This window comes from Chiloscyllium punctatum, chromosome 24 (genome assembly GCF_047496795.1).
Source record: "Chiloscyllium punctatum isolate Juve2018m chromosome 24, sChiPun1.3, whole genome shotgun sequence".
NCBI lineage: Eukaryota > Metazoa > Chordata > Chondrichthyes > Orectolobiformes > Hemiscylliidae > Chiloscyllium > Chiloscyllium punctatum.
The window spans coordinates 74,107,330-74,129,057 of NC_092762.1; the positions used below are offsets into that span (position 1 = coordinate 74,107,330).

Consider the following 21,728-nt stretch of genomic DNA (forward strand, 5'->3'; position numbering starts at 1 on the left):
ACAAATATCAAAGTGCAGGACAACCTTCACATGAAACTCTCATTCTTTTCCTAGTACCTTAGAATATCTGGTCTCTATTCCAGTTAATGCATCTTGCATGTAATTTTGTTTCTTTGTCATTTTTAAAATGGCAGGGAGGCAGATTAAAGATAAACAACCCCATTTGTACTTTTCACCATATCGTTTATGAGGCTATGGAATTTAATTCCCAAACCACCAGTAAAATCACGTTTAATTAAAAAAAATACAATTTGTCTTGTTGGTCACTTTGATGCATGCCATCCATGACAATAAAACACCCTGTTTCCCCATTGTTATAAAACACCAAATTGTCTGATTTACTATGAGTGATGTGGTTAATTTAATTTAATTAAAACAATATCTAATTTATATCTCCAATAAATTAAATTTCTCAGTTAAATTTTGTGTTGAATTAAATTTTCTGTATCATTCTTTAGATTAAGTACGAAACAAAAATACATCATTAATTGATCTTTTTTATTTACTTTGAAATTTACCAAATATGCATAATAGTACAGATATGTCTCCACTCATTCTTCAGGCAAATTTACAAAATTATAGGAAGAAAGCATTTTCGTGAGGGAAAGTGTGATAATGATAAAGTAGCAATATTGCAGTGAACCCAACAATGAACAGAATAATTCAGATAAATCTTGATTAGACAGTCAGTTGGATGTTAGTAGGGATTAAGCCAGGTATAATATTTTCATATTTTTTCACATCGTTCTAGAGATTGGAAATAAATCAAACCATTATGCATGTTTACTCAGAAATTCTCTATTTTCAAATATTGGACTAAAATTTCTGGCTGGCTAAGTAGGGGAGTCAAATTAGCATTTGTGAAATGTTTCACTTTTTATCTCTCCCTTGTATAAAAGTACATAAATTGATGTTAAAAGAACAATATGTAGAGCCACTGAGTTCATTACAAGTGCAATAGCAAACTGGTTTTTAAAAACTCAGTTGTTTTGTGCAGATTCAGCACTGATTAATCCCTTAAAGTATTTTGCCTTTTTTTAAACAGGATGGCTCTTGTAATGGTTTGCAACACTATGCTGCTCTAGGACGTGATGTGATTGGTGCAGCCTCTGTGAACCTAATGCCTGATGAGGTACCACAGGATGTTTACAGTGCAGTAGCACAACAGGCAAGTGAACTGAGTAAAATGAACTAAAAATAATCTAAGTGGTATAAGTATCCTAGAGACAGCAATATACAACCTAACGAGTGACAGTAATAAACTGCAATAAACAATAATGTCAACTGTCACGATTGTAGTCATTTTCTGTCAATGTACAAGTAATGGTTATTAGCAAGGTTATGTAGTTTCTAGAATGCTTGGTTCTTGCACTAACTAAATCTTTGTTTAATGATGGTCTGAGAGGACCTTGAAAAGTTGCACTACAACCAAACGCTGGAATTGCTTTCTCTATCAATGAAGAAGAATAAACAATTATACAGAGTTAAGGAAACATTGTACTGAAACCATTAGAATCACAAGATGTGTCTTGTAAATAGTAATTGGCAAAAGTAAATACATTTGAAAATTAAGAAAAAAATCCAAATTTATCTTATTTGATTTCAGTAACTTTGCTATAGTAAAATTTGTAATAAGTAATGTCACTATCAAAGACACTACTAGTGTAAATCAAGTTAATTCTTTGCGCCTTACAGCAGGAGATGTTGGTAACAAATATTGTATATTTTGGCATCTACTTTTTAGCTGAATGCATGATCTGGGTTCATTATTGCAATTGCCTTGTGTTTTCCTTTCAGGTTGAAGAGTTCAGAAAAAGAGATGCTGAAAAAGGTGTAAAAATTGCTCAAATCTTGGAAGGCTTCATTAATCGCAAGGTTGTGAAACAGACAGTGATGACTGTGGTGTATGGTGTGACACGATTTGGTGGGCGTCTCCAGATTGAAAAAAGATTGAAAGAAGTTGAGGATTTTCCAAAGGTATTAAGAATTGCAGTAATATTTGCACTCATAAGCAAAGGCTCAGCAATTATTCCATACTTTTCTTGGCCATTCTAGTTTAGTCCAACTAACAGAGAAATTCCAGACAGCCATTTTGATATTGGAATAATCTGCTCATCAGTCATTATTATTTTTGTTTTAATGCCAATTTAAACTTGAATATGCACCAAATTGGAAGTAGTCCAATTCACACATAAGAGTACTCATAAATAAGATACTTCTCTTGCTTTATTTCTTCACTCTGATTTCAAGAAGCTAATATTTGGCACAGCAGTAAGTAGGAAAAGCAAAAATGCTGTAAATTTTGATACTGTAACTGAAAATTTGAATAATGCCAACCAAACTAATAAACATCAAAAAGTGAAATAGAAGTTAAAATTTCAAAACTTGTCATAAAAGCATGTGTTGAACCAAAATTTATTAAGCAATTTTGGGCGTGCTAACAGTTTTTGCCTTTGAGTAAGCATTTTACTTCAATTTCAAGGTCAATCTTTTATAAAGTTGTTGTTTGCTTGTTGGACAGCACTGTGGCTCAATGATTAACATTGCTTTCTCACAGCACCAGGGACCTGCGTTCAATTCCAGTCTTGGGTGTCCGTCTTTGTGGAGTTTGCACCAGGTGTTCCGATTTCTTCCCACAGTCCAACAAGGTGGACTGGCCATACTACTTTGTCCATAGTGACCAGGGATATACAGGCTAAGTGGATTAGCCATGGCAAATGTGACCATACATTTAAGGTGGCATGCTCGGGCTGGGTCTGGGTGGGGTGCTCTTTGGAGGGTAAGTGCAGACTCGATGGACCAAATGGCTCCTTTCTGCACTGCAAGGATTCTATTCTATGATTCAAATCACTGAGAAAGTAATCAGATGCTTTGAATTGATAACTGCAGCAAGACACAGTAAACATAAGTGGATTAACTGCAAATTCCAAACAGAAAAGTAACCATTCAGCAAAATTTCACGGCTAATATTTTTTAATTAATTGAACGCGATAGGCATAGACCTTATGATTTTTCAATTTCCAATTGTTTTGAAATATACTAAAATTTACCAAATGCTTTGAACTTATACAAAATATACTGTTCTGAAAATAATTTGAACCTGTGCAGCCTTACCAGTGCTTTTTTTATAGTGAAATCAATATTTTTCAAGTGGCCAATGCAGGAATTTTTGTTTGGTAGCAAGGTTTCCTCTAATGCACATGCCATTCCCAGCCATTGACTTTTGAAAGCTGCTGCTGGTATGGACCTTAGAGATCTGCACAGAACAAAACAAAATTAGTGGAAATGCAGTTAATTTACCTTATTCACTATAACTTGGCTAAGTTTGGTCAACACCTTTTCCTTTGCTATATTGATGGCTGTATCAGTGCCACCTTGTGCTCCCATGAGGAGGTTGAACAGTTCATCAACTTCACTAACATGTTCCACCCTGACCTTAAGTTCACCTGGACTATCTCTGACACCTCCCTCCCCTTCCTGGACCTCTTTATCTCCATCAACGGTGACTGACTCAACACAAACATCTTCTACAAATCACTCCCACAGCTACCTGGGCTACATCCTCTCCCACCCTGTTCCTGTAAAAACGATATCACTTATTGCCAATTCCTCTGCCTCTGCCGCATCTACTCCCAGGAGGACCAATTCCACCACAGAACACACCAGATAGCTTCCTCCTTTAAAGACTGCAATTTCCCCTCCCACATAGTTGATGATGCCATCCAGCACATCTCCTCCACTTCCTGCGTCTCCGCCCTTGAACCCCACCCCTTCAACCGCAACAAGGACAGAACCCCTCAGTCCTCACCAACCTCCAGATACATCACATCATCCTCATCCATTTCTGCCACCTACGAACAGACCCCACCACCAGTGATATATTTCCCTCCCCACCACTATCTACATTCCGTGCAATCCATTCTCTCCACGACTCTCTTTTCAGGGCCACGCACCCCACCAACCCACTCTCCCCTCCCGACACCTTCCCCTGCTATCGCAAGAAGTACAAAACCTGTGCCCACATCTGCACCCCCCCCCCAAAATCTTTTTTCAAGGCCCCAAAGGAGCCTTCCACATCCATCTGAGATTTACCTGCACTTCCACACACGTCATTTAGTGTATCCATTGCTCCTAATGCGGTCTCCTCCACTTTGGGGAGGTAGGACACTTCCTTGCGGAATGTTTCAGAGAACATCTCGAGGACACGCATGAAGCAACCTCACCATCCCATGGCCGAACACTTTAACTCCACCTCCACTCCCCCAAGGACATGCAGGTCCTGGGCCACCTCCGTCGCCAAACCCTTATCACTCGCCATCTGGAGGAAGAATGCTTCATCTTCCACTTTGCGACCCTCCAACCACATGGGATCAATGTGGATTTCACCAGTTCCCTCACTTCCCCTCCCCCCCACCTTATTCCAGATCCAATCTTAAAACTTGGCACTCTCCCTGTTAGATTAGATTAGATTACTTACAGTGTGGAAACAGGCCCTTCGGCCCAACAAGTCTACACCGCACCCGCTGAAGCGCAACCCACCCATACCCCTACATCCACCCCTTACCTAACACTACGGGCAATTTAGCATGGCCAATTCACCTGACCTGCACATCTTTGGAGTGTGGGAGGAAACCGGGGCACCCGGAGGAAACCCACGCAGACACGGGGAGAATGTACAAACTCCACACAGAGAGTCGCCTGAGGCGGGAATTGAACCCGGATCTCTGACGCTGTGAGGCAGCAGTGCTAACCACTGTGCCACCCACAAATTGCCCCTATTGATCTGTCTTCCTGTCCATCTTCGTTCCCACATATCCGCCCCACCCCCACCTTCAGCTACCTATCACAATCTCAGCTATAATCCCCCACCCCCTTCCCATTTATCTCTCAGCCCCCTCGACACACAAGCCTCATTCCTGATGAAAGGGTTATGCCCAAAATGTTGATATTCTGATGCTGTCTGACCAGCTGTGCTTTTCCAGCACCAGACTCTCTACTCTGAGTTTGGTCAACAGCAGAGTTGAGCAGCCTAACTAAAATGACTTGAATTTGACAGTTTGCAACAAACCAAACATCTTGTCACAACATATAATCGTAAACCTCAAGATAATAGGTTTGAAAGCAGTGCTTACATTTCTGCAGATGCTTTAATCTAAATCAACTATGAACTTATCAATACCAGTAAAAGTGTACTAAATTACATTGCTCAATGATGTTTTCATACTCTGTTGTGAAGGCTGTGGGAGTATTGCAGCCCTTGAAGTGTAGCTATGTTTTTCGTAGAACACTTTTCTATTGCATCAAAGTTTCAGGTTTAACATAGTTTTGAAGCAACAAAAAAAATGTAATAATGGCAAAGAAGTATTGCGTTTCCAAAATCGCCTTGGATGACATTGGAGCAGACAAAGCACCTTGCAGCCAAAGGAGTACTGTTTTCAAGTGTAATTGTTTCTGTAAGTGTTTCAAGAAAACTTGATCCACCTTTGACCCAGAAACAATGCAGTAAGGAACGTTTGTATTTCTTTATGGAAACCTCTGAAATCCCATTGTTTTCAATAACATTTTGAAAAGGACTTCTAAAAACTTGCATCGATTGTAAAAGAACCATTGATTAATGAGAAATACAGGTACAGTTGACATTTCACAATTGAGGTAGTACTGCAGAAAGGAAGTTGAGATAAGGACTCCCATGTGGCCAGACATACTGGAGAACTACAAGGAGAGGATCTGGCAGCCAAGTCACAGATGAAGCAACAACAATAGAGCAGATGGAGACAGAAAGAGGGCACGTGGAATTCTTGAGAAAAAGGAAGCAAATTTCTCTCACGAAGAAGTTACTTTTTTTTCTGCTAAACATAAAAAAAACTAAGAGCTATTTGAGGATCTGTGCAAGCAAAGGAGGCCTAAAATCTGAAACATTTGGAGCAACCAAAGACGTAGGCATTTTCTTAAAAGTGGCTAAACTACGTTAGCTGTTAGTCAGCTGATAAAGGAACTCTGGAAAGCTTTTACATCTGGACTGTCTTGACTTGAGTGGGAAAGGACTAATAGAATTGTGCTTTGCGGTAGATAACCATACTGTGAAATGTGAGGGAGAAAGTTGTTATCCAGTAAGACTCCTGACCTACCATGTATGAATAAAGAACAGCATGTTGTGGAACTGTACACTTACTCAATGCTATTCATGCTGAAGAGGAGTCATATAAAAATATATCTTGGATTGACAAAGGATTGATTTTTACATGGTATGAAGTTAAATATAATGGATGTCCAAAGAGATTTGGAGGTTCAGGTGCATACATCTTTAAAAATCTACAAGCATGCAGAAAATAATCAAGGCGGCTAACGGAATTCTAGACCTTGTACTTAGTGGACTGGAATATAATGATGCAGTAGTTATGCTGCAGCTTTACAAAACCTTAGTGAGACCCAACATGAGCAGTTCTGAGTATCACACATTAAAAGGATATATTGGCCTTGGAGAGAGTACAATGTAGGTTACAAGTATGATAACTTAAGCCCTAAAGTCCAGATATGAGGAAAGCTTATACAAATGAGGCCTGTTTTCTCTAGAATTTAGAAAGTTAAGGGATGAAATCAAGGTAGATAAAGATAAATTATTTCCATTGGTTGGGAATTTTGGAGCTAGGGTGCATAGTCTCAAAATTAGGGCCAGGCTGTTCAGGAGAGATGTTAGGAAGGGCTTCTACATATGAAGAGTGTAGGGGTTTGGAACTCTCTCACACACAGCAGTTTATTTAAGATATGTTGTTAATTTCAAACCTGATATAGAAAAGTTTGGGTTTAGCAAGTATTAAAGGATATGAACCAAAGGAAGGCATATGGGGTTAAGCCACAGAGATGCTGTGATCTTATTGAATAATGGAACAGGCTCAAGGGGCTCAATGGCCTGCTCCTGTTCCTATGTGCCTCTATGTATCAATATTTAAAGTTAACTTTGCCCTTTTATTTGATGTGTACTTTGCCTGTTAATTCTTTTTTTTTGCATGGGTTCTGATTTGTGTCAAAGTTACAAAGGATGAGATTGTGTTGATAATGACTTTTTATGGGAGTCATTCAGTAATTTTGTTTTCGTTGTTTATGGTTTCCCTATGGCGGCACAACAGAAGAAACATTTGTGCCACAAAAGTGTCAGGCAATGATCATTCTAATAAGAAGATATCTAACGTATCTCCTCAAAGTTTGATGGCATTACTAGCAACAAATTTGCCAGCCTCACTGGGAGTTACCACTGACCAGAAATTGAACTGGACCAACTGTATAAGCACTGTGCCTACAAGAGCACATCAGAGGTTAGGAATTCAGAGGTCAACAACTCACCACCTAATTCTATAAAAACACAAGTCAGGAGTACGATGGAATATTCTTCACTTGACTGGATAAGTCCAGCTCCAACAACACCCGAGAAGTTTCCAACATTAAGGACAAAGGCTCCCATTTGATTGGCACCTCGTCCATAATATCGCGCTTCACCCCCCCCCGCCACCTCCCCCCAAAAAAAAACCTGATGTGACACAACAACTCAGCAAGGCTGTTACGGCATAGCTTCCAAACTACAGCCTGCACCAACTAGAAGAAGAGCATTAGCAGTATGGGAATGCCACTACCTACAACTTCCCCTCCAAGCCATATCCTCTTCAACAGTATTGTCATCTCTTCATTCTCATGGGATCCAATTCTTTTCAGCTGCTGTTCAAGGTGCATTTTTCAGCATACAATTACTTGATAACTGGTTTTTGCTTTCAATCTGGTAGTATTGAAGCCATAGCTATAGGAGTCATAATCTCCTATCTGAAATCACTAGGCATAATTTGAACAGAGAATAATTAAGTACACTCAGTTCTACTATAACACATGTTTCTTTAACATGATTGAGGAATTAAGACTGTTATTTGTAGAACATGAACTTTCCTTACCTGTATTGGCTATAACGCAATTCCATCCCCATTAGTTTAAATGGCATTGCTATTGCACAATTTCCTTAACGTGAAGTTGCACAAGAACAGAACTATTGCATTATATCAGAACCAACTGTAAATGGTAAGGATTTAAGGGCTGCAGAATAGGATGAAAATAAATAACTAGAAAAGAATGCATAGTCTTTAAAATGTCTACACACACTTAAGCTACCTATTTTGATGTCCTACAGAGTCACCATATGTTTGTGCTATTTAATTTTTACCTTTCCAGTATATTGCAATAGTTGTGATTCAATATACCATACAACTGAAGGTTGACCAGCTTTGAGCATCTCTTGGATGTTTCTCAATATACCATTTTTCTTGGCAAGGTCAACTGGAGGAAATTGATGCATCTGCCCCTCATTTTCTTTTACCTGCAAGAAACAATCTAATAACACAAGTTTAAACAGAATAAAACAGTAAACATTGAGAAATTACATGGCAAAACTGCCCTAGTTTGCTTGGATACTAATTTTGCATGTTGCAGAACATAGCTCCTTTGTTTCTGCAGTTAACTTTCGCTGTACCAAGATAGATAATAAAAAAAAGCATTTTATATTTGCCTGTAACAACTACCATGAGTAAATGAATAAAACATAATTACGTTTTTATTAACCCTTAAAACAAGGCAAGATGTTGGTGATTTGTTACAGCAACTTCATACAAGGGCAGAAGTAAAAATGATTAAGTCTTGCAGCTATCCATTCTATGTGGACTGAGGTGGTGTAGATGTGTAAGAACATATGTAATAGAAAATTATAGGTTACCTGTTGTGCGCTAAACTTAGTGGAAATCAAAAATTAAATATAACTGGTTAATTTTATTTAATTTCTAGGACCATGTGTGGGATGCTTCTCATTACGTGGTGCAGGCTGTCTTCAGCAGTTTGACAGAAATGTTTACCGGAACCAGGGAAATTCAGGTAATTACACTATCTGCAGTAATGTAACTGGATAATAGATGTCTGAATAGTCGAATGATCCAAACTTAAGTAGCCGTTCAGTATTTTTTTGTTGCAATACAAGGAGAGAGGAGAGTTGAAGCAATACAGATTTCTATAGATTTAAGATATCCAAAGCTTGTACCTAATAATCTGAATTATCCGCTGTAAGTGTTTTTTTGCATGTATGCATTAGAAATGTCCCCGTCTGCCAGCTGCAGTCTTTAGTGTGAATAATGTTGGCGATCATCTTAATTATTTTCAATAACAGATTCAAGAAAGCTAGTTAAGGTGAGTCTGATAATTGAAGATGAATGTTTTGCAGTAACATTATCCTGCATATAATGGGCAACATCCTGCATCTAGAAATGTGCGCATACAAATTTTCTGTAACTGTGATTGATCCAGACCAGTTCATGGAATTGTTGCTTGGAAATGCTAAAATTGGGTAGCAGTCTGCTTGCCAATGCTATTTTGAGATAAGGCTGCATTGTCTGATTCTTGCTTCGGGTGTTTTTATGATTTGTGGATCAGCACGCAGATTGTTGGTGCACAATCATGTCCAGTTCAACATCATCTTACATTTTCATTTCAACACCCTATGCTTCCTTTGATTGTTCTTCCTAATCTATAGTTTTTTTTCCCCCTGAAGTGTCCTTGTGATCAAAGATAAGGTTTGCCAAACAAATCAGTTTTGATTTGCCATAATTGCAATGTAAGCTAACCTGCATTAAAATCATATTTTAAAAAAGGTTCGCAAACAATTCAACGTTCAAGGTGCTAGCAGCATGATTTACCCAGATATGTCTGTCTGTCTATAAATGATTGTGGTATGACAAGGTATATATGTAAATTGCAGGGATATGAAGGCTAGTGACTTTATGTCACACAGACACAGGCTCCCATGAAAATTTTAGATAAATCCTTTTGGTTTGCGTGGTCCGTTTTTTTTAGTGGATCATTTCAGGTCAGTGTTGACTCGTTTCCTTCCACAAATATTGCCTATCAACTGAATATTTACAACATCAACAGTATTTATTTGAATTAGTTATGTTCCATTTAACAACTCTTTAAAGTATTGCAGAGTCCCTTTTTGTTCCATTAATTTACACCTAAAACCAATTCCACCAAGATTAAAATGAAAAAGATACTCTGTGTGTCTGTCTCTCTCTCTATCTCACACACACTGGATATACCATTCTCTAATTCTTCTACAAATTGCAATAAAGTAAGCGATGTTGCTATTTCTGTCAGATAAGCCACAACTGCCATTCAAGTTGAATACCTGACATTCATTTTCTGCCAACTTTAGTCTCTTCCAAGCTGTGTAAAGCACTGGACCAGAACTAGCTCATCTGCACACTAAACAGTACACATTTCACCTAACCCATTTGGAACAAAAGCATTTTAACTATTTTATGGTGTAACGTAAAGTTGATCTCAAGGAAATTATTGTTAAGCTTAGAGTTGAAGGCTGCTGGAGGTGTGGATTGGCATGGGACCAAAACATTACTTACTTGTGATGGAAATGTTACAAAAGTCAGCAAGCTGGTCCAAAATTACTTTTATTAAAATGAGAGTGAATATGAAACTTGGAAATAATGCTGAATTTTCAGATGTATAAGACCAAAATTGCAGTTTTAATGTAAGCTTTTTCATTACGCTTAAATTTCTCAGCTTCTGTGTGTAAAAGTGAAGTTGTCCCTATTATATGAATAGAAATCCAGTTTTTCTTCTTCTTCTATGTATACTTTAAATGTCCCAAATAATTTTTACATATAAAAATATTGTGAATGTTTCACACATTCAAAGCTGTAATTAAAATCATAACTATTTTAAAAAATTAATTTCAGACTCTACATGCAGTATCTGAAAAAGTATAATTGCTTACAAGTCCTGTTCATTAAATCCAGTATACTACCTTTCAGTCTTTCTGAAAACTGTCATTTATGTATCGGGAATCCAGACAGATAACCTTTTGCATCACAAAATAATTTTCGCAATATATTTTGTATGTAAGAAAATTATGATTTATAAATTGTTGTAAATAGTTTTTGCAGCTTTAAGATACAGATGGTAAAGATTTCAATTTGAATGTAGTCTTGAGCTTCATGCATGGTTCCACAATCTCAGTAATGAGCAAAAATACATACTGAACCTCATAAGGATAAACATCTGATATTATCTCAGAAGTATTACAATTGATTTCCATCACAAATAATCCATATTTGGTCAACTAAGTTTTTGTTGTTCAGTTTTATTCCTAATCGTGGGCTACAAATGAATTGTTGTATTAATCATGTCACTTGACACATTGTTATCTTTAGGACTGGCTGACACAAAGTGCACGACTGATTTCCAAATCAGGAAGTTCAGTGGAGTGGGTGACGCCACTTGGGCTACCAATTGTACAACCTTACCATAGGACCAGGACTACATTAGTAAGTGCTAAGCAAGCATATGACTACTGTTTATTAAGTTACTTGTATGTCTGATAAACTGGTCTACCATTCACATGAATCATAGTTGCTGTGTGTCCCAACTCCATTTACCTATGTTGGTTCTGTATTCCTTATTTAACAAAAATCTCTCTCAGTTGTGAATATTTCAATTGGCCCGCCATTATGGCTTTGTTTGGAAAAGAGAGCATTACAGATCTCCCTTCCTCTTTATGTGAAGAGCTACTTCCTGATATCAACCTGAATTTTAGTTGTTGCCCTAACTTCAAGATTGTGATTTATTTTTCTGAACTTCACAAAGCCTATGAAGATAGCCCCTCTCTCTACCTAGCCAATCAAATTCTTTAGTAATCTTGAGAACCTCAATTTGATCAACCCTTGATTTCTTTAAATCCAGTGGAATAAAGAATTATTATATCAAACCTCTCCTGACAGTTTTAACTCTTGGATAAAGTTATTGATATAAAACAATCCAATATTATTGAATGAAATTGTCATCTTTTAGCCGTGCTTATTACGATTCAATTCCAGCCCTTTTTCACTTTTAGGGAAGGGAACCTGCTGTCTTTATCTGTACTGGCCTACTTTTTTGACTCCAGGCCCTAGAAATGTGATTGATCCTTAACTATCCTCCAAAACAGGATCAAGAAGCAGAAGTAAGCCATTTTCAGCTCCTTGAGGTTGCCCTGTTTATTCATAAGATTATGGCAGATCTAATTGTAATCTCAAATCTGCATTTCAATCTACCCCTGCTAACCTTTCACCACCTTGACTGACTTAAGAATCTATCTCCCTTTGCCTTAAAGTATTCAAGTTTCTGCTTCTACCATCTTTCAGAAAATGATATAGTCAGTCACTTGTATCAAGGGAAGTTAGGGTGGGCAACAAATGCTCGCTTTCCCATTGACACCCATATGCCCTGAAAATATTAAGGTACGTCTCCAAGTCAGTTTAGTAAATGTCCTGATTTTCACAATTGTAGCCATGGTGTTTTTTTTAAATAAGGAATGACAATTGTGTAAATCTGGGAAATTGACTGACAGGTCAGTAGCTGTCATTCTTCAAATTGGTCTATTCTTGTCCAGTCCTCAAAATATTCTATTCTTACTATACAGTCGGTGGTTCAGTGGTTAGTACTGCTGCCTCACAGCATCAGGGTCCCAGGTTCGATTCCAGCCTTGGGCGACTGTCTGTGTGGAGTTTGCACATTCTCCCCGTGTCTGCATGGGTTTCCTCTGGGTACTCCGGTTTCCATCCACAGTCCAAAGATGTGCAGGTCAGGTGAATTGGCCATGCTAAATTGCCCATAGTGCTAGGACCATTAGTCAGAGGGGAAATGGGTCTGGGTGGATTACCTTTAAGTGGGCGGCACGGTGGCACAGTGGTTAGCACTGCTGTCTCACAGCGCCAGAGACCCGGGTTCAATTCCCGCCTCAGGCGACTCTCTGTGTGGAGTTCTCCCCGTGTCTGCGTGGGTTTCCTCCCACAGTCCAAAAATGTGTAGGTTAGGTGAATTGGCCAAGTTAAATTGCCCATAGTGTTAGGTGAAGGGGTAAATGTAGGGGAATGGGTCTGGGTGGGTTGCGCTTCGGGGGTCGTTGTGGACTTGTTGGGCCGAAGGGCCTGTTTCCACCCTGTAAGTAATCTAATCTAATCTAATCAAGTTATGCTGCTGTTTCAACAACTGTTTTTTTTGATGCTGTAGAATTTTCCACAACATTTTGTCTAGTTTCAAACCATAACGGACAACTCTACAATTGCTACGCTGTAAGAAATAAGAACAGAAATTGGCAGCTTTGCTTTACCAGCCTGCAACAGTAGTGTCAATGTGATCTTCTGCCGCAACATGCCCTTTCCTGCACTAATTCTATATCCCTTATTTCTCTCAATGCCCAAAAAAGACTGACCACTTTGTTTAGTACACTCAACTAAAGATCCATGGCTCACTGAGATAGAGAACCCTTTACATCAAGAAATTTCACCTTATCTGATTTCTAAATGGTCAACCCCTTATTCTGAGATTGTAATCCTATGTTTTAGATTTCCCAGACAAGGGAAGTGTTTTCTCAGCAGGTATTCTGTCAAGCTACTTTAGAATCTTGTATGCTCCAATTAGATCATCTCATCCTTCTAATCTTCAGGAAACATAGACCTAGTCAATTTGATTTGATTTATTGTAGTCGCATGTACCTAAGTACAGTGAAAGGTTTTGTTTTGTGAGGAGTACAGGCATATCATATCATAACAAACAAGGATGTGCAGATTATACAGGCATATAAGGTTACAGTTGCACAGGAGATGCACAAAGCAAGATCAACATTATTTGAAGTTAGAGAGATCCATTCAACAGTCTAATAACAGCAGAGAAGCTGTTCTTGAACCAGTTGATGTATGTGTTCAAGCTCCTGTATCGTCTGCTTGACAGAAGAGGTTGGGAAAGAGCATTACCAGGGGCTGGGAGGGATCTTTGATGTTGACAGTCTTGCCACAGCAATGGAAAGTGTCGATGGAATCCACGGATGGGTGGTTGGCTTCTGTGGTGGTCTGTGCTGTGCACACAACTTTCTGGAGTTTTATACGGTCCAGACCAGAACAGTTGCATCTGTAAAGGTTGGTGAGGGCTCTTGTAGACGTGCCCTATTTCCTAAGCTGTCTGAGGAAGAAGAGGCATTGTTGTGCCTTCTTGGCTATTCCATCCACATGGGAGATCCACAACAGGTGGTCAATTATCGTCACTCCGAGGAAGTTGATAACTGTCGGCCCACTTCACCTCAGCACCGTTGGTGTAGATAGGGGCATGCCCTTCTCCCTTCTTCTGAAGTCAGTGATCAGCACTTTTGTTTTGCTGACATTGGGAGAGAGGTTGTTATCATTGCAACACAATGCCACCTTCTTCCTGTATTCTCACTCGTTGTTTGATATCTGGCCTACCATGGTAGTGTTGTCAGTACACTTGTGGATGTTATTCGTACGGAATTTGGCTACACCGTCATAAGTGTACAGGGAGTGTGGTAAGGGGCTGAGAACGCATCATTGCAGGGTGCCAGTTTTGAGTATTATTGTGGAGGAGGTGCTATTGTCTGTTTTCACTGAGTACACTTAGTCTGTCCTACAAAGGACACTCCCCATACGCTCCAATGTTGCATGATCTTAACAGCAATCAAGATCTGACAAAAGACTAGAAATAAACTTGTTTTCAGACTGATCAAAGCATGTCTGCTTATTTATTGAAAATATTAAATACAATTGTAATTTGTTTGGTGTTAGACTCAAATAGTTGGTAATCTCTGATGTACTTTGTTTTAAGTGCGCTTGCTTCTGAAGCTATTACTTTCCGATCACCACAATGTAGAATGTTTCTTGAGCAACGTTGTCATTGTGTGAACTGCAGTTAATGAAAAGAAAATTTCTTTTGCGCATACTGTTTGTCTCCAATGGCTTCTGTATAATCTAAGGATTACAACATAATCATTAATAGTTTAACTTGAGAACTACAGATAGTCTCCGTCAGACATGACTTTAATATGCTCCATTTATATACCGATGTTTTTCTAGTGTATCTTAGCAGAACTATCAGCAATTCTCAAGAGTTACTCACAATTGTCTGGAATCATCAGCTCTGAAAACCTGATCATTTTATTCAGTTATAAATTTGCAAACATTAATTGTGGACTGGAATATAATAACTGTAATCTTTCTCCCCTGTGTATGGTGCATAATAGAGAAAGAAAGCAGTTTAAGACAGTAGGCTTCAATTCCATTGCAACACTATATACAAAAATAAGTCTGTATTTTACTGAGCATTCAATTATATTTACAATTTTCAGTATAAAATGTGTGGGTTGACACTCTGCAATTTTTAGTCTTTGTAACACACTTGCACTGTCACTGGAAGAGCGGAAACTTTAGTTACTTTATCCATGTCATCTGAAAAATCACACATTAAAAATGAATCTAATGGAATCATGAGAGATTAAGCTTGCTAAAAGATAAGCCATAGCTTTTTATCCTGGATGAATTTACACTAGGACGCAAGAAGCACACTTGAAAAATGGGACACAAATTTCTGCAGCATGAAAAGTACATGCTATTTGGGTGCACCACTCTTAGTATGGAGATGCTGCACTTGTAGTTAACTAGCAATCTTGTGGTGCAGTGGTAGTGTCCTTAGCTGTGTGCCAGGAAGCCTGGGTTCAAATCACACCTACTGTAGAGATGTGTAATAACATCTCTGAACAGGTTGATTAGAAAAAAATCTTAACTGTGAATATTGGTCCTCTGACCAGGCATATTGACTATAATTGGTCAGTGTTCAGCAGAGATTAGCAGTTTCCATGAGCCTTTTTCTCCCCAGTGCCAAAAGTGAAATCTATATTCGTACATATTCCTTTTACTAGCATAAAAAGAAAGGTCTTCCGTGTCCATGGAAGTAGCTGCTAGTATACGCAAATCCACTGAATATTCAACTTGGCTTCAAGTACATTTCTTGGCACAGTCTGGCTTATTTAATAAATGATGTCCAATAGTAGAATCCCGTCTGATGGTAGGCACGCTGTTTTGAGGCCTGATTCTTGTTGAGCATGATTGGCATGTTGCTCACTATGAGTGATTAATAGAATGTATTGATATGGTCTGTATTTATTGGGTCATGTAGCCTCCACACTTCACTTCAGAACTAAAACTCCTATCATGTTACTCATTTCTCTGGTAGTTAAAACTCTGGCTTGACAGTAGTATCCTGTAAATGAAGAAAACCACTTGAGTTGACTGCATTGTAACAGCATGAGACAGCTAGCTTCATCTGTGCTCAACGTTTTGAACACCAGAGGGTAAATAATGGCCAAAGTCCAGGCATATGTTTTTCTTGTCAGTGTAATTTTAATTGGCACATCACCAAACTAACACACCGATTACTTTATACCAATATTTTTATCAACCTTTTCAGACATGTGGTGATAGCTCTAAGCTGATGGGACATGGTGGGGGGAGGGGAAATGAGGAAGCTGGAGAAATCTGCATTCATCCCTTGTGGTTGCAGGGTTCCTAGGCGGGAGATGAGGTGCTCTTCCTCCAGGCGTCGTATTGTGTTACGACGCCTGGCGATGGAGGACCTGCATGTCCTTGGCGGAGTGGGAGGGGAGTTAAAGTGTTCAGCCACGGGGCGGTTGGGTTGGTTGGTGCGGGTGTCCCAGAGGTGTTCTCTGAAACGTTCAGCAAGTAGGCGGCCTGTCTCCCCAATGTAGAGGAGGTCACATCGGGTGCAACGAATGCAGTATATGGTGTTTGTGTGGAGGTGCAGGTGAATTTGTGACGGATATGGAAGGATCCCTTGGGGCCTTGGAGGAAGTGAGGGGGAAGGTGTGGGCGCAAGTTTTGCATTTCTTGCGGTTGCAGGGGAAGGTTCCGGAAGTGGAATTTGGGTTGGTGGGGGGTGTGGACCTGACGAGGGAGTCGCGAAGGGGGTGGTCTTTCCGGAACGCTGACAGGGGAGGCGAGGGAAATATATCCTTGGTGGTGAGGTCTGTTTGGAGGTGGTGGAAATGACGAAGGATGATCTGATGTATCTGGAGGTTGGTGGGTGGTAGGTGAGGACTAGTGGGGTTCTGTCCTGGTGGCGATTGGAGGGGCGGGGTTCAAGGGCGGAGGAGCAGGAAGTGGAGGAGATGCGGTGGAGAGCATTGTCAACCATGTCTGAGGGGGAATTGCAGTCTTTGAAGAAGGAGGCCATCTGGGTTGTTAGGTATTGGAATTGGTCCTCCTGAGAGCAGATGCGGCAGAGGTGAAGGAATTGGGAATATGGGATGGCGTTTTTACAGAGGGCAGGGTGGGAGGAGGTGTAATCTAGGTAGCTGTGGGAGTCGGTTGGTTTATAGTAAACGTCCGTGTTGAGTCGGTTGTCCGAGATAGAAATGGAGAGGTCTCGGAAGGGGAGGGTGGAGTCTTAGATGGTCCAGGTAAATTTGAGGTCGGGGTGGAAGGTGTTAGTAAAGTGGATGAACTGTTCAACCTCCTCGTGGGAGCACAAGGTAGCGCCAATACAGTCATCGATGTAGCGGAGGAAAAGGTGGGGGGTGGTGCCAATGTAGCTGGACTGTTCCACATATCCGACTAAGCGGCAGGCAATATTGTCCTTTATTGTGTGTTCTGTCCTGTTTCTCTTGCAGAGGGGTTTTGTCACAGTAGTGTTGAGGTGTCTCCTCCAGGGCAGGCAGTTTGTAAATAGCTTTGGGTTTCTCCCAGGGTGTTTTTTTATGACAAAAGAATTATGTGGATGGAGTCAGACTCTCACAGACCCAGAGGACTTTGCTTTTGCTTTCAGTTTTTTTTTGTTAGCTAGCTGCTAGAGCAGACGGCTAGAGTTCTCTGTGCTGCTACATTGAAGACATAAACGAGAATTTTCCTCTTAGGAATCAGAAGGGACAGATTGTTCCTTTCTACTAGTCCGGAGAGAGACAGCGTGTGAGAATAATAACTGTTTTGCTGCATTGTATTTTGACAAAGGGCATGTTTATGAGATGCTGCCTATATTATAACAGTTGATGGTTAGTGCTTAAATAATACATTGTCTTGTTAAGTACTTCAAAGGAGTAAAGTTATAAATTCTTCATTTTGTTGCATTTTAGTTGCAATGTAAGAATAAAGTGTGTCTTGACTAAAAGATTATTGGGGAACACAGTGCCTTTCTCAACTTTAAAATGAAATAAAAGTTAGGTTTTAAGCTATCTCTATAATATATCTTGGGGAAGGCTAGTCTGATCTCTAACACATGATGAGCAGATGGCTAGGGTTTAGGTTGCCAGTCACATTCACCTTATAGTGCGTAGAACTGACGGAGTCCCAGCACATATATGGACTAGTGAATGTAGGCTCTCAAAACATAGTAGTTCAGAGCCTTTGGCAGATTTTTCAATTAATATGTCAAACGTCTGTAAATTTGATCATCGGATTTAAACCAACCTTTAATCCTTATTCTCCAAGAATCTTATGTAAGTTTGATTTTTTTTTATTCATGCAAGGGATGAGAGTGTAACTACCTAGGCCACGTTTATTGCCCATCCCTAATTTCCTAGAGGGCAGGTAAGAGTCATCACAATGCTATGTATCTGGAGTCACATGTAGGATGGACATTAGTGAATCAGATGGATTGTTTTGATAATTGACAATGAATTCATGGTCAATAGACTCTTAATTCCAGAATTTTTATTAAATTCACATTCCACCATCTACCATGGCAGAATTCAAACCCAGTTTCCAAAATGTTACCTGGATCTCTGGATGAGCAGTCCAGCCATAATACCACTGGACCATTGCCTTCCCCTGACTTCAAAAGCCTGGACTCTTTAAATTAATATTAAGTATTAGTCGAGATTTTACCAAATTAATGAGATTTGCTACTCTGACTTCTTTTTGAATTTAAAGAAATCTGTCCAAGTAGCAAGTTGCATTTGACAATGTAAATATGAACATATGATACTTGAATAATTTCAAAATTGTAACCAATGTTAAATTACCTTTCTCTGTGATGTTGCAGTCATTCCTGATGATTCAACATGCTGTATTGTTTTATCTAGTACAGTAAGCTGCAGTATTTCAAGCTGGACTCATTAAGTCTGCTGTGGACTTCCCTCATACTCTTCAATTATGCTTGTACCTTTAGGGAGTCAGGAAGTGAGTTACTCACTTCAGAATACCTAACCTCTGAACTGCTTTTATGGCTACAGCACTTATGTGACTGGTCTATTTAAGGTTTCGATCAATGGTGACCCGCAGGGCAGAAATGCAAATTGCATTGGATATCAAATAAAGATTACTTCTTGGTGAAAATGACATTGCCTTGCACTTGTGTGGTATGGATGTTAGTGCTCACTTATCTACCCAAGCAATGGTATTGCATGCAGGTAACATTGTTTCTGTGTCTAATCTACAAATGGTACTAAACATTGTAGTAATCAGCATGCATACTCACTTTTGGCATTATGATGGAGGGAAAGTCATTGATAAAACAGTTGAAGATGTTAGGTTGTGACTACCCTGATGGACATTGTGATTTCTTGGAGCTGAGATGATTAGTCTCCAACAACCACAACCAATGTTTAAAAAAAAAACTGAGCTTATCTACTCCAAATGTGTTTCATTTTATAATGTCAGGATGTTCATCCACGCTGATTAGACAAGCCCAGGTTCATTTCTTGATCTATGAAGAATTAAATGATCTCATCCAGTGTAAGATCAGAACAATTGGCTTGGTTTAGGAAGAATATTAGCAAATGTTTCTACTCCTGAATATATATTTTTGATGTTTATCTAAACTGAAGACAGCTCCTGATTTGGCAGTAATTCTCCCTACAGTGGAGTAGCTTACCTGCCATTAATAAGTAGGCTTACGCAAATAGGAAGTAAGCCTATCTATGAAATTATAAAAATTTAAGAAAGACTAGAGATTCATCCCATCTTCACTTGACTCAGAACAGAAAACCAGTTCTTCACTGAGTAATGTGCACACATACGTACACGTGGAGGTGGGTGCGCAGACAGACACATACCTACCCCATATCCTTACGGACTCTTGAACTGCCTAAGATTTTGGTCTACACTATTCATGCTGGCAGTTTGCTCAGTGCTAATTAGTCCATGTCTTTTCAATTTGATTGGAACAAAAGATGCTCTAAAGGCTAACATTTTATATAGTAATGGCTAAATATTTTTAATAACCCTATTTTCATGTTTATAAAATGTTAAAGTGATATTTGGTTAGCTTTTTCTTGCTTGTCTTGGTTAAGTGCTATAAACATCTTATGATTTGGAGATGCCGGTGTTGGACTACAGTGTACAAAGTTAACAGTGACACAACACCAGGTTATAGTCTAACAGGTTTAATTGGAAGCACTAGCTTTCGGACGCCACTCCTTCATCAGGTGGTTGTGGAGGACACAATTGTAAGACACACAATATGAACTTGCACTCCAAGGTCTCTTTGTTCAGCAACACTCCCTAGGACCTTGCCATTAAGTGTATAAGTCCTGCTAAGATTTGCTTTCCCAAAATGCAGCACCTCGCATTTATCTGAATTAAACTCCATCCGCCACTTCTCAGCCCATTGGCCCATCTGGTCCAGATCCTGTTGTAATCTGAGGTAATCTTCTTCACTGTCCACCGCACCTCCAATTTTGGTGTCATCTGCAAACTTACTAACTGTACCTCTGCTCACATCCAAATCATTTATGTAAATGACAAAAAGTTGTGGACCCAGCACTGATCCTTGTGGCACTCCACTGGTCACAGGCCTCCGGTCTGAAAAACAAGCCACCACCATCCTCTGTGTTTTGTCTTACAATTGAGTCCTCCACAACCAGCTGATGAAGCGGCGCTCTGAAAGCGAATGTTTCCAATTAAACCTGTTGGACTATAACCTGGAATTGTGTGATTTTTAAGCATAAACATCTTAGATTGCATGAGGTCTCGTTCTATCTCGTCTGCATCCTTTTATCTAGACAATTTAATAACACTGACTAGATTTCAAGGACATATAAATGTGAAGGGTAGCGATGTCGTCCGTTCACAAGGGTAAGAATAATTTGAATGGGAAAGCAGCCATCAGTCTAGCTTTTCATAATGCTGAAAATGACGTGACCAATCGATATATGTATACTATCTGAGAGTAGGTGTAAGTGCATGTTTTCATCCTGCTAGATCAACGAAGTAGTTATTTAATGCTTATATAACAAAGCCATATTCAGGAAGGCCACAATATTAAATAGCAAAATAAAGCAGAAAAATTAAAACGTTGAAACATCGTCTAATTTATTAAACTGTTTTAACTCTGCTTTATATTGCAAGTTCTCAGTGTGTTCCTTTTAAATTTTTCCCTGACTGTATTTTTTTTTGTCTCCTGTATTGTCACATGACCCAGATTTTTCTCCCAGCAATGAAGGAGCCCTGTTCACCTCATTAATCGCTGCCTGTACATTTTCTTTGCAAATATCAGTGTAGATTGCTTCTATTTTAACATCTGAACCAGTACATGTCTTCTATAAAGGAATCTTTGACATCTCAGCATTATCAATGTTATCACAATCAGATGGAAAATTCCTTCAGCACCAGACTCAAAGCAGCTAAATTCATAAATCCCGATTGGATTTAAATCACATGCAGAATGCAACTTAAAGATCTGAAAAGATGGGATTGAGAAGGGGAGATAAAGAGCCAAACAAAAGTATTTTTTAAATACTTCCAGAACTTGTAAAGTTAAGCTGTTATGTCAGAGACTGTTTGTTTGTCTCTTGGGGTAGAGCGGTAGAATGCAACTGACTGGATTGCACAGGAGAGCGCTAGCTTAGAATAGGCAAA

General features: G+C 39.3%; 1 protein-coding gene across 2 annotated transcripts in view; it reads left to right on the forward strand.

Moving 5' to 3' along the window:
- The window catches only part of polrmt (polymerase (RNA) mitochondrial (DNA directed)), a 115,640-nt gene that overhangs the window by 72,407 nt on the left and 21,505 nt on the right, over positions 1-21,728 (forward strand). For both annotated transcript variants that reach the window (XM_072594187.1, XM_072594188.1), the window contains exons 12-15: positions 1,046-1,168; positions 1,798-1,977; positions 8,818-8,904; positions 11,250-11,363. In XM_072594187.1, coding sequence (XP_072450288.1) covers positions 1,046-1,168; positions 1,798-1,977; positions 8,818-8,904; positions 11,250-11,363 — 504 coding nt within the window. The remainder of the gene's footprint in view (positions 1-1,045; positions 1,169-1,797; positions 1,978-8,817; positions 8,905-11,249; positions 11,364-21,728) is intronic.